Source organism: Histomonas meleagridis (genome assembly GCF_020186115.1).
Source record: "Histomonas meleagridis strain 2922-C6/04-10x chromosome Unknown contig_34, whole genome shotgun sequence".
NCBI lineage: Eukaryota > Parabasalia > Tritrichomonadida > Dientamoebidae > Histomonas > Histomonas meleagridis.
The window spans coordinates 237,458-250,535 of NW_027150875.1; the positions used below are offsets into that span (position 1 = coordinate 237,458).

Below are 13,078 nucleotides of genomic sequence, written 5' to 3' on the forward strand. Positions count from 1 at the left end.
GCGATAGAGCATTTTCTTATTGGCGTCAATTAACAAATATAACATTTTCTGACTCAGTTAAAACAATGGGAATGTATTCATTTTCTTATTGTTCATCATTAAAATCTTTTGTTATACCAAATTCAGTTGTAACACTTGGTAAATGTTCATTTTATGGATGTTATAACTTATTATCAATTGAAATTGGTAATTCAGTTACATCTATAGGTAATTCATCATTTTTATATTGTTCTTACTTAAAAGAAGTAACAATTGGTGAATCAGTTCAAACAATTGAAAGTTATTCATTCCACGGCACGTCAATTGTTAATTTAACAATTCCAAACTCAGTCAAAGTCATTGAGAACAATGCATTTTCTTCATGCTTCAGCTTGAAGTATTTAGATTTAGGTAATTCGCTTGAAGAAATTGGTGAAAATGCATTTTATACTTGCGGCGTTTTTGAGTTGTTCATTCCGAATTCAGTTGTCACTATTTCACGTTATGCATTTCAATTTTCGGATCTCGTTAAGTTAACAATTTCGGGCTCTGTGAAGACAATTGATAGTTACGCATTTTTTAATTGTGCTTTCTTGGAATACGTGTTCTATAATGGTACAACAGCGCCCGAATTAGGCGTCGGAGTGTTCGATGGTGTTCACAACTTGGAAATTATTGTGCCAGATGAATTCGTCGGTGATCACTTTGGACAATATAAAATTAAACGAATAAGCGATGTAAATAAGAAAAGCAACACAACTATGATAATTGTGGCCGTAGTGTGCGCAGTGTGCGGCGTGGCTCTGATAGCCCTTGTCGCGTTTTGCGTCTACTTGAGAAGGATGAAAACGAAAGAAGGATACAGCGCTTTGGATAGCAGATTGCAGTCCGAGGTGGAAAACTACGAAGCTATGGTAAATAACTATGAGCAGCTTAAGTAAAATGATCAATACCAATTTGATATATTATTTCGGAAAAAATTTATAGAGAATGAATAGCGGTGACGTTGAATTGGTTTGGATTATATTAATAATTTTTGAGTTCATCATAGATATTAATATGTTTATTATGATTTTGGTAGTTGATATTGAATTACATGTTAAAATAAATAATGAGAATGAAATTTTTGATATTTAAAATTCTTGATATGAATGACTCAAAACTTATAGGGTGTTCGGTTATTTCGCGCAATTTTTATGAATATGAGATTTTAATTAAAATTAGTGATTTTTTATTTATCACTGATGAAATAGGATCCAATTGATTTTTTTGGTGCTCTGCTTGAATACGGAACAAAAGTTGTTCATCTATAGGTCTACCATATCTATATGGTTTCTCATCAACTCTAAAATTTAATTTGACCATTCTGATCCATTTATACATTGCTGAGTCCTTTAACGCACTCTCGCCGAACTTCTTGTTTAATTTTTTTTTATTTTCTTTGTCGGGAGCCCTTTTTTAACGAGTTCTTCAATGAAGTAAAGCTATTCCATATGCTTAACGTACAATTTTTAACATACAAAAAAATATAGTTATGGTTAAATTTCAATTTCATAATGGATAATTTCAACATCAACCATATCAGTAAAAAGCTATCTAAAAATACTTGCAATTTCATTTGGATTATGTTCTTCATCAATTCGTTTTTTGTGAAGTTCTCAATTGTCCATTGAAAGTTCATCAATATTATCTTTGATTTCATCTGAGATATATATATATAATTATATCTTCGATGTTTTTCTTGATAAATGAATGAAACAAAATGATTCTATTTTGCTAACGATATTTACTTCAAGAAATTATATTATAAGAAGATAATATGTTTAATGTGTAGATTTGCTAATAAGAAAGTTTGTAAATATATTGAATATTCTTAAATAGCTTAATTTATTTCTAATTTATCAACTTCTTTTGAAATGTTTAAGTTTATATCAGAATCAGTTGATCGTATGGTGAATAATGAATACATTATTAAATTACATGTAATAAATCAATTTTTACATCGAAATATTTTAAAAATGATTCTAAATAAAATTTTATTAAAAACAATTAACTTACATATTCTTCTTCTTCAATTTCGAAGTACATTCGAAGGGTATTACAAAGCTGATGAGTTCTTTCACTTAACCCATCGCAAGCTTCTAAATTTTGCATTAATCCGCATTCTACGAAAACATTTTTTGCATCATCCAATTTCGTTACAATCAAAATTATTCCTTTTATCACATTTTTAATTATATCACAATCATCACACAGAAGTAAATCAACATAATCAGGAGCGATTCCTTCTTTTAACAAATAATCACATTGTTCAGGTGTTGCGCCTTTAATTGTAGCATTTATTAATCTCATAAAATCTATTTTATAAGCAAATGGCATTCCATTTCTCATTTGTTCTAAACAAATACCAATAGCTTGAATGTAATCATCACTAAGTAAAAAATGTGGCATTGCTATTATCCAATTTGTTAAAATTTGCACAGTCATAAGTGTTATGCTATGCCATGTTTTTTGAGATTTAAGAAGAATTAAAAGAAAAGAAAAATGGTCATCTGAACAAAATAATCCTTGTAAAAGAAATTGAAGACGTTGAACAACTTCTTCATTAGCTTTATGTTGTTCTCTAAGAAGAATATTTGTTATTTCCAAATAAGAATCAAAGAAGCAAAGCATTGAATTCACAAATTTTGCGTCACTTTTTGCGTAAGGAGAAGATGATATTATTATATCGAAGAGTTCCAAAAGGATTTGTTGTTGAACAATAATTATAATGGCGTCATTACTATTCTTACTCTTAATTAATATCTGAAGAATAAGGGATATATAATTTATGTTTTCTGGAATAAGATAACCATTTTCATTTTGATTTAGGAGAAATTTACAAAATGAAACAAGTGGCTCAATTGGATAAAAAGCTGGTTCCCGAGAAAGAAGACAATACATAACAAATAGGCCATTGGTGGTTGAGCTTTTAAGATCAGTTTCAATGATTTGTGGGATATTCGGAAATGGAATGTAATTTTGCATTTCTAAAAATTGATTATCATCAAAAATAGAAATGAGGTTACCTATTGCAAGCAAAGAGCAGGATACAAGTTCACTCTCTGATTGTATGTGCTGTGATAAAATATTAAATATTTCAGGTCGACAAAATGTTGATGAATATTTTGAAGTGGATATATAACAAATAATAGCAAAACATTCTACAACTTGGAGATTATAAAAATTATTGTTTTCAATGAGTAGTTCAATTATGAAGTTGACAAAATTTGTTTCGAAAATTATAGTGAGGATTTGTGGATAACCATGTGAAATTTTTTTTGTAATAGCTGGAAGTGTTTCTGATATCAATTCTACATTTGGACTTGATTGATTCATAAATAATGAAATTTTTTCTTGTAATTTATAACATGATTTGTTAATTTTGAGTGAATCTGCATCAGATATTTCTTCGTTAGTTCCTTGACCTATTTTACCTTTAAAATGATGTAATGGTTTTAAATTTTTGTAGTTAATGTTCATTCTATTAAAAGAACGTTTAAAATTTTTCTTCTTAAGTATTTCATTAGAAAAAACCAAATACCATCAAGCATTAAATCATTCATGAAATCTTTGTGTATAAAACTTATTTTTTTTTTAATGTGTTTTGTAAAAGATTCATATTGATATCAAAAACGCATTTATTAAAATATGTTTAAAACAAAGTCCTTTTCAGACATTAATATTTCTTATATGCAAAGATACCTTAAAAAATTCATTAAGATGAAATAAATTGATATCACAAAAAAAATCGCATTCAAACAAACATAAGTCAATTTTGACGGTTTTGGTCTTCCTTTTCTCTTCAAATGCCTCTTTTCCACAACCAACCACAAGAACCAAAGAAGATTGAGACAACAATCCATATACAAAAGCTTGTTTATAACTCACGCCGTAAGCTCAAGGCTCAAAATGCAATTAAGCAAATCGTTAAGACAGGTCAAACATTAATGGGAACCAAAGATGTTAAAATCGATCAAGAACTTAACAGCCGTATTTGGTACAGGAGCAGGGCAAATCCACCAGCACGTGTCCGTGTTCTTTTCGAAAGGAAGGCAGATGATAATGGCAAAATGTTCACAACTGCATCATATGTTGATGTTCCAACATTCAAAGGTCTTCAAACAGAAAAGAAGGAATAAACCATTTCAATTTTGATTCTTTTTTTTAATGCAAATTAATTTCACCACAATAACTTCCATTTGGCAAACAACAAATTGAACTTAATGACGGTCAACAACAATTATTTGTAAGAAGAATTCGAAAATTTAACAAATAATTTGACGAAATTGAAAAAATTATAAAATAATTTCCAGAAATTTATTATTACTTTTTATCGATTATTAAATCAATAACAATAATGAGATTAAAGTTTTTAATGAAAAAAGAAATTTTCATTTTCAGGGTACCCTGTTCGACGGTTTTTTACGGTTTTTGGTCGACCTTTTGTTCAATGTCTGAAGCTCCAAAACAGCAGCAAGGCGAACAACGTCGTGGTGGAATGCGTGGCCGCCAACAGCGCGAACGCCCACAACGCAATGCCCAAAACAGAGGTGGAAAAGACAAATGGCAACCGAAGACCAAATTAGGTCGTTTAGTTGCATCTGGTCGTATCACATCTATCGAACAAATCTATCTTCACGCCATGCCAATCAAAGAACCAGAAATTATCGATGCACTCTTAGGCGATAACTTAAAGGATGAAGTCATGAAGATTATGCCAGTTCAGAAGCAAACACGTGCAGGTCAACGTACTCGTTTTAAGGCAGTAGTTGCAGTCGGTGACTATGATGGACATGTTGGTCTTGGTATCAAGACATCAGCAGAAGTTGCAAATGCTATCAAAGGAGCCTTAATCTATGCTAAGCTTTCTATTCTTCCAGTACGTCGTGGCTATTGGGGTAACAAAATCGGTCAACCACATACAGTTCCAAATACAGTTACAGGCAAATGTGGTTCAGTTCGTGTAAGACTCATTCCAGCCCCACGTGGTTCAGGAATCGTTGCAGGTTCAGTTGCCAAGAAGCTCTTAGCCATGGCAGGTTTTGAAGATCTCTTCACATCATCAATTGGTAACACTAAGACATCAGCCAACTTCCTCGTTGCTACATACAAAGCAATTGAAGCAACTTATTCATTCTTAACCCCAGATCAATGGGAGCAGAAAGAACCAGAAGCACATCCATTTGTACAATATAGCGATATTCTTGCGAAGGACAACGAGTTCAAAGTTACAAAGGTGAACATTAACTTGGAGTAAATAACTCCTTTTGCTTCCATTCTCTTATTTTTGAAACCGTTTATTTGTCACTTTTCTTTACAACAGGTGTCAAAAAAAATGTTAAACGATCCCTAAACGTACATCTATATCAATGCCAACTCACTTCTGTAATAAAAGTGTCGCAGAGCTGAACTCCTAAAGTAAATGGAAATTCCTTTCGAAAAATTCTATGAATTAGTTGGCCAAAATTTAGCTGGTTTAAATGGTCAAAACCAAAGCGAAGAAAACATTGCTTTCCTTCTTAATTTTTCTTCAAGAATTGAATTCCTTCCAATATTACGAAACTTTTTAGGAAGGTGCTTAAACTCGGATGGCCATGTCTTGTTCATTCTAAATGCGATGAAAGAAGTCATAAAAAGAAGAGGATGTGTTATGCCATCAGTTGTATTACTTGATCATTACCAATTCCTTAGAGATTTCATATTCAATTCGTCGACAGCATTTGTGCAAAGGATTCCGCTTCTAAGGATCGCTTCGGATGCTATAGCAGTTACAATTCGACATATCTATGAACAAAGTCAAGGAAATCAGCCAGTGATCAACAACATAATCGAATTTTTCAACGGCGATGATGAAAAACGTCTTGTTGCGCTTAACATATTAATTTCCGTTGTAGATATTTTCCAATTTCGTTTACCACATCTTTCAATTACTGATCAATTTCACATCAACAGACTCTTCAAAGATACATACGCGGGGTATTTCTTTTCTCTTTCATGTCAATTAATGAATGGATCACTTGAAACAATTTTGGCATCACTTGAGCTCATGAATTCTTGTCTTAAAATGTATATTCCTGAAGAAGAGAAACTTGAAAATCGTGTTTCTTATCCACCTAAATTCGAAACCTTTTATACAGAAGAATTCATGAAACGAATTTTTGAATTAATTAATGAGCAACAAACATCAAATCTTTCGTTATCACTTTTGTGTAAACTATTGATGGGTGCCAATGTTATAAATCCAGATCAAAAAATTGGTTTTTTAGAGTTTTGTATTAATAATTTAATTGGAATTTATCATCAAGAGAACATTGATCATCTTTTATTATGTAAAGTTACATATATTTTGGAAATGTTACTTAATAATAGTACAAATAATCGATTTAATTTTTTGCAATCACAATTTGCTGAACCATTTTTTAAAACTATCATTGAATATTCATTTCATATCTTTACGTTATGTGATCCAAATTTGACTCGATATTTGTTATTATTTTGGATAAAAGTATCGAATTGGAAAGATATTCAAGATGAATTTATCCAAAATGTATTCATTGGTTATATCCAAAGAACATTAGATTCAATAAAACAAAATCCAGGTTCTTGGATAACATTATTTCATAGTCCGAATGAACTTGATTCATTTGAGACTTCATTATGGTTAACTCATCCACGTTTTTATCAAATGTTATATGATATAATCATAGGACAAATCCAAGGTAATGTTGATAATGTATTATGTGAAGCATTTTTAGTACGATTAGTTTCATCACATTTACTTAAACGTACTAATATTATCGAGTCAAACGTTCTCTATAATCAAGTCATCGAATTCATTCGAATTTCAAATGCTTCAGTTCATTCATTAATTTTATCAAATGTTGAAGTTGCATTCATCTTCGAAATGGCAGTCAACGAGTTTATATATAACTTCCAAAAGACTCAATTCGCTCATGTCCGAGTTTCAAGTACAAGTTATGAAGAAACAAATGCACGAAAAGAATATGAACAAAATTGTTTGAATATATTCATCGAAAGAATGATCATTGATGTTAATGAATTTTCAAGTATTAAAGGTTGTGGTCTCTTAGTAATGAAAACATTAATGTGTATGAAAGCATTAGTCGACAAAACAGAAATTCGAGATTATATATCGAATTTGTTGGAAAGTTTAACAAATCATCAAATTATTATCTCTTATAATGAACAAGATCCTAATGAAATCAAAAAGCCACGTTCATTATTACAACAAATTTATATGTCATTAATTAATACACGTGAACAACTTATACAATTTTTGATTTCTTATGATCAACGATTTAATGAATTAAAAAGTAATTCAATTGATAACCCAAAAGAAGTCTTTGAGTTATATCGAGATTTAAGAGGTGTTGTTCAAGGTGCTTATCAAGGGAAAGATAAAGTCACCAAAATATTTACTGTTTTTAATTGGTTTTCACAAGCACATTTCGAAGACACTATAACTATCATTCAAAGACATTCGAATAACGCGTTAATAGTTAATGCTATTTGTCATTTTTGGATTTCTTTGTTCCCTGATAAATATCCAGAAAATATTATTAAGCCAACAAGTGGATTTGGTATTAATATGTTTAAATCAAGTTTAGCTATTATAGGTATAGTTATTAATAATTGTGCTAAGAATTTGGATATATTTTATATATTATTTAAGGTCATAAAATGTTGTTTATCTACAAAATATGCAAACTTCGGTGTAATGAAGTTTTATAATGATGAATCTTTAATGCAAATGATTAATTTGTTCTTCCAAATGTTAAGTTCAATTAATTTCGACGTAATTCGAGGAATTAAAAAAATCCAAAAAAATATTTTAAGTTCTATGGAGGCAATAAATGATTTAATTGATATAGAAATAATCCTACAAAATGAACAAATGGTGAATATTATTTCCGATCTTACATGTAAATGTATCATGTTAAATGATAAGGAATTGTTTGACCTTTCTTTTAATGTTATTATTCCTATCGCTAGAATGAATGTTTCAATATTTAGAAAACATTTCATAGCAATATTAAATGACTTCGTTAACTCCGATGAAAAATTGAATATGAAAGCTGGTGAATTATTATTAATTTGCTTCTTAAATGAAAACGAATTTTGCATAAAAATTTTCGAGGATATTTGTAACGCGTTCGAACCAATGTTTAGAGAAAATATTAAGGAAATTTTAACAAAATTGTTCTTTGGATTCGAGATGCCAATAACTGAACAAAAGTTAAAACAATTTGAGGTAAATTTGGGCGATTTCATTAATACTATGAAGAGATATAGGATTAACTTCATAGATTATCCAATATTAACAAAGTATTTGCAATAGATATATATTGATAATTTTGTTGATTTGTAATAAAAATAAATTTTTTTTAAAAAAAAAAATTAAAAGAAACGATTTTATAAAATTATTAAAACATCAAAAAACGATAAATTACATCAAAACTTTTTGTGATAAATTCGATCACTTTTTCGTAAAGTATTCAAAAATGTCATTATTTTCCAAAATAAAAAAATGTTTCAAAAGAAAGAAGTTTTACTTTGGCATTTTGTACTCTAAGTGCATGTGATTGATTGGTTGAAGGCCTCTGCAAGCTCTAAGGATGTTTTCAATGCAAGCTCTTTGTTGGAATAATGAATTAATGACTGGTGTACCAGGTGGGACTTGTGGAGCCTTTAACAAGAACGAAAGAACTGACATAACACTGTGGAAGTGTTCAAAGTCTTTCATTGTTTCATCTTTGATGTAAATTCTTGTACATAATTCCATTAAAACAACAAGATCTAACATTAATGGTGCAGCAAGTAACGAATCTTCACATGTATTATGGCATGAAATTATATTTTCACCACCGCAAAAGATCTTTGAATCATATTCATCAAGAGCACGTTTGGAATCTCCTACGCTTTTAACATATTTAATGACAACAATGTGGTCTGGGTGTTCTCCTGGTGCATATAAGATTGGGTTAAGTGTGACCATATCATCAATAACAGATGCTTTTGAAATTTGCTTCGACCTAAAGCAAGCTTCGAATGATAAGTTAAGTCCGTCGTTATTACCTAAATGGTTATATGAGGTAACTGCTGTAAGTTTAAGACCTGATGAAATCAAGAAATCAGATACGACTGTCTTAAACTTAGTTTGGCCAGTCTTGAAATCATCGCCCATGATAATTGCTTTCTTTTGGACAGCATATTGGATAAGACCTGGAACAAAAGTATTTTGTGGTGATCCATTGATATATGGGAAACCTTCTTCAATGGCTGCTAACGCATATAATGTTGATGGCGAAATTTCTGGATGTCCTTCTGCGACAGCTTTAAGAAGATTTTCTGGTGTATCATGAACTCCAGGTGTGATCTCGGAATAACGTTCAGTGTTAGCAGACCAAAGGATAATAACTTGTTCAAGCTTGTTTTGCTCCTTGAAATCACGCATTTGTTGACGAAGTTGATTAAGAACTTCTTGTTTGGTGCCTTTTAAGGTATTGTTAGCACGCTCTTTTTGGTTAGGAGCAACAAATGAAAGATCAAAGGCTGCTGGAAGTGGTTTCATGGCCTTTAATTCATCTTCGATTTGATGAATAAGACCTGGTTCCATAACATGGGCACGTTTAACAGCAGTGAGCATGTCTGCATCACTGATATCCCAACCTGAAATGACCAAATCATTAGGTGATACCATTGGAAGAAGATCTTTGAATGCAGCAACAACTTGCTTTCCATTTTGATCATCTCCTAAGTAAGTTGTGGAACATTGAGTTAATGAACCATAATAGTTTGCTGATTGTAAGCCACGTTTTGTTTCCCAAGTTAATTTATGTCTATTTGCTAAAACGCCAGCTGTTAAAGTGGTACCATTGTTACCACCAAGACCGATAATCATGACACCAGTTTTTGGAACCTTAGTTATTGTCTTAAATTGGAATTTCTTTGTGACTGGTTCAATAACAGCTTTACCGTCAGCTGTTGTTGTAACTTTTTGGGTTTGGTAATCATAATTAGAAATGATTGCATCGCCTTCTTGTGATACGTTGGGTGTTTGGACTGAAAACTCAGAAGCAAGCATCAAGTGAGGTTAGAAACATTCGTTCCACTGAAAAAAATAGCTTTTTGTGTGAGATAAATCGCCGGGTGATCTGAAATTTGTGTTCAAAACCGTTATTTATAGTTTAAACCGTTTCAACCGGGGCGTCGGGCCAAAAACACCTGTGATTTGCTGGCGTAAACTTTTTAAAAAGTCGTTTCTTGATCGGAAAAGTGCTAAGTGGTCATCTTCATTTTGAAGGTTTTCATATTTATAAAAAATCGCTTAAAAATTTGTTTATACTTTAATTCATCATAAAGAAATTAACATGTATTAAATTATTTTTATTTTAAATATAATTTAAAAATTTTTAATTAAATATTTACTAAATGATAGAAGATTAAAATCAATGAATTCATTTTTTGTCCGAATGTGTGTGTGCAACTCGTAACGTACTTGCACTGCCTGATTTGTGAGTGGATATTCGCTTGCTTACTTCTTCAAGAAGTAAGGTAACTATTTCTGTGTTTCCATTATATGATGCATACATAAGAGCTGTTTGAAATAATTTAAATAATTTCCAAATATCATTTTGAAATATCAAACTGTTAAAATAAATTCTATCTTTAGCATAAATATCAATTTCTTTTTGTTCAAGAAGTAATTTAACTATTTCTGTTCGACCATTTGAAGATGCTAAAATAAGTGCTGTATTAAATAATTTAAATAATTTCCAGATAATATTTCAAAATATTAAATCAAAAAAAGAAATATCAAATAAAACAAATAAATATTTTTAGCATTAATGTCAATACCTTCTTGTTCTAGAAGTAATTTGACTATTTCTGTGTAATCATTTGAAGATGCTATAATAAGTGCTGTTTCAAATATTTTAAATAAATTCCATATTTTACTTTGAAATATAAAATTATTAAGAAATACATAATACTAGACAAATAAATATTTTTAGCATTAATATCAATTCCTTCTTGTTCCAGAAGTAATTTAACTATTTCTGTATAACCATTATAAGATGCACACAGAAGTGCAGTATTAAATAATTTAAACAATTTTCTAATAATATTGTGAAACATAAAATTAATATTAAAGAAATTTCGAATTAAACAAAAAAATATCTTTAGCATTAATGTCAATTCCTATTTGTTCTAAATTATATTTCACAAGTTCAATATTTCCTGATCTTGAAGAAAAAACTAAAACATTTTTTGTGATTTGATGTGTTTGGAGATATTTTTTAACAAGATATAAATTACCTGTTCTTGCTGATTCATTAATAAAACAATCAGAGTTTTTAAGCGATTTTTTCCTTTCCAAAAATGAAAGTATATCATAATTCCCGCTTCTAATACAAGCTCCTATCAAAAATTCGTATTCTGAAGGTCCTCCAAAGAATGAAAATGAATCCATAAAACCCAATTTTTTTTTATAAATATAATAAAAGATATCATTTCGGTGAAATTTAATTGCTGCTTCATATGCTCCAAAAAAAGTTGAATGATTTTGTTCACATAAATGAATAATTTCTTCATTTCCACCTGCAACTGCATATTTACCTGCATTTCCTATTTGCGAGCCATGAAAAAGTAAAAATTTAAAACATTTAACTGATCTAAAAAATGCTGCATAATCAATTAAAGAAGTATCAAAGTGAACAAAATCATATCTTTCATAAAGGGACGATTTAATAAATTGACTAAATTCAAAACCATTTTGAGATGATATTTCTTGAAGTTTTTCTATTTCATCATTTCGAATTATTTGTGCAATTTCATTTGGATTACCTTCTTCAATTAGTTTTTTGTGAAGTTCCCAATTGTTTTTTGAAAGTTCTTCATAATTTTCGAAGAAAGTTTGATCATATGTATAAATATCGATTATTCTGTTTTCTTTTTCTGTTTTGTAGTGTGCAAAATATTTTGTTGGAATGTTTTTGATTATATTTATACCAATCAATTTTCTTTGAATCATTTTTTCAATTAGATAATATCCTTCTTGAATATTAATTTTAGATATATAATCACTAAATACCCTAAGAATATTGTAATTTTCATCCATTTCCCCCATATTTTGAATAGACTGTAAATAACATAAAGAGATATCCGCGTCATTTCTTTGGGCATAAAATGCAGCAAAAACCAAAATGCTTATAGAGAGATTGAATGAATAAGGGAAATTTGTATCAATCAAATTCAGTGTTTGTTGAACTGAATTTTCGATATTTCCCTGGTTTAAGTTAAATATAATTTCTTTAAGAGCAAATAATGGTTTCATAAAAATGTTCTCTTTATCAGAAGATTCTTCTACAATTAAAGGATTTGTGTTATTCATCAATGTGCTTCAGTAACTTTTTGTTATGGTTTTGAAAAGCTTTTCCTGAAGACTTCCTTAAGACGTAGTCAACCAACGATCCTCCTTACATAATTTCTTTTAAATATAAAATTATATGCACAATCAATAATATTGATCAAGCTGCCCTAAAAAACCTTCTAACACAATTATAGAGCAAAATATTTATATTTTTAATTTTTAGAATTTAATTGAAAAAGTTATCCTTGTAAAAAAAATGAATACTCGGCTTATTAAAAAAGTGCATGAAATTATGAGTGATGAGGTTGATAGATTTTTACTCATTTTAAGTTTAGATTAAGTAATTATTTTTGTAGAATATCATGATTTAATATTTTGTCCTATTTTGGAAATCTAAATTGAGTAACACTTAATTTCCAATTGTATTTCTGTTTTATTTGATTTTTTCCAAAATATTTCACTTCTTATCAAACTCAACAATAAATTATTTTCCCCTTCATCAAATTCAAAATTTATTTGTTCAACATCTCGAACCAAATTTTATATTGCACTTTCTTTGCGAAAAATACCTGCCCTGAGATTGAAAATTTTTCATTATTCCATCCTTTTGAATGGCGTTTTATATGATAAAGAAATTACACAAATTTTTATTCCAATCTAATACGG

The 13,078-nt window shown here is 29.6% G+C and overlaps 4 protein-coding genes across 4 annotated transcripts; 3 read left to right on the forward strand and 1 right to left on the reverse strand.

Moving 5' to 3' along the window:
* Positions 1-65: 65 nt before the first annotated feature.
* GO595_005456 (leucine-rich repeat protein) lies at positions 66-920 on the forward strand (the record flags this gene model as incomplete). Its single annotated transcript, XM_067918701.1, has 1 exon — positions 66-920. One exon carries the CDS (start codon positions 66-68, stop codon positions 918-920), a length of 855 nt encoding a protein of 284 aa, XP_067774406.1.
* A 2,907-nt stretch (positions 921-3,827) lies between these two features.
* On the forward strand, positions 3,828-4,160 carry GO595_005457 (ribosomal protein L31e; the record flags this gene model as incomplete). The annotated part of the gene is made up of 1 exon (XM_067918702.1): positions 3,828-4,160. The coding sequence occupies one exon, from the start codon at positions 3,828-3,830 to the stop codon at positions 4,158-4,160; it is 333 nt and encodes a 110-aa protein (XP_067774407.1).
* A 311-nt stretch (positions 4,161-4,471) lies between these two features.
* On the forward strand, positions 4,472-5,278 carry GO595_005458 (40S ribosomal protein S2-4; the record flags this gene model as incomplete). Its single annotated transcript, XM_067918703.1, has 1 exon — positions 4,472-5,278. One exon carries the CDS (start codon positions 4,472-4,474, stop codon positions 5,276-5,278), a length of 807 nt encoding a protein of 268 aa, XP_067774408.1.
* Positions 5,279-8,590: 3,312 nt separating this feature from the next.
* Positions 8,591-10,126, reverse strand: GO595_005459 (Inositol-3-phosphate synthase; the record flags this gene model as incomplete). The annotated part of the gene is made up of 1 exon (XM_067918704.1): positions 8,591-10,126. One exon carries the CDS (start codon positions 10,124-10,126, stop codon positions 8,591-8,593), a length of 1,536 nt encoding a protein of 511 aa, XP_067774409.1.
* Positions 10,127-13,078: the final 2,952 nt, after the last annotated feature.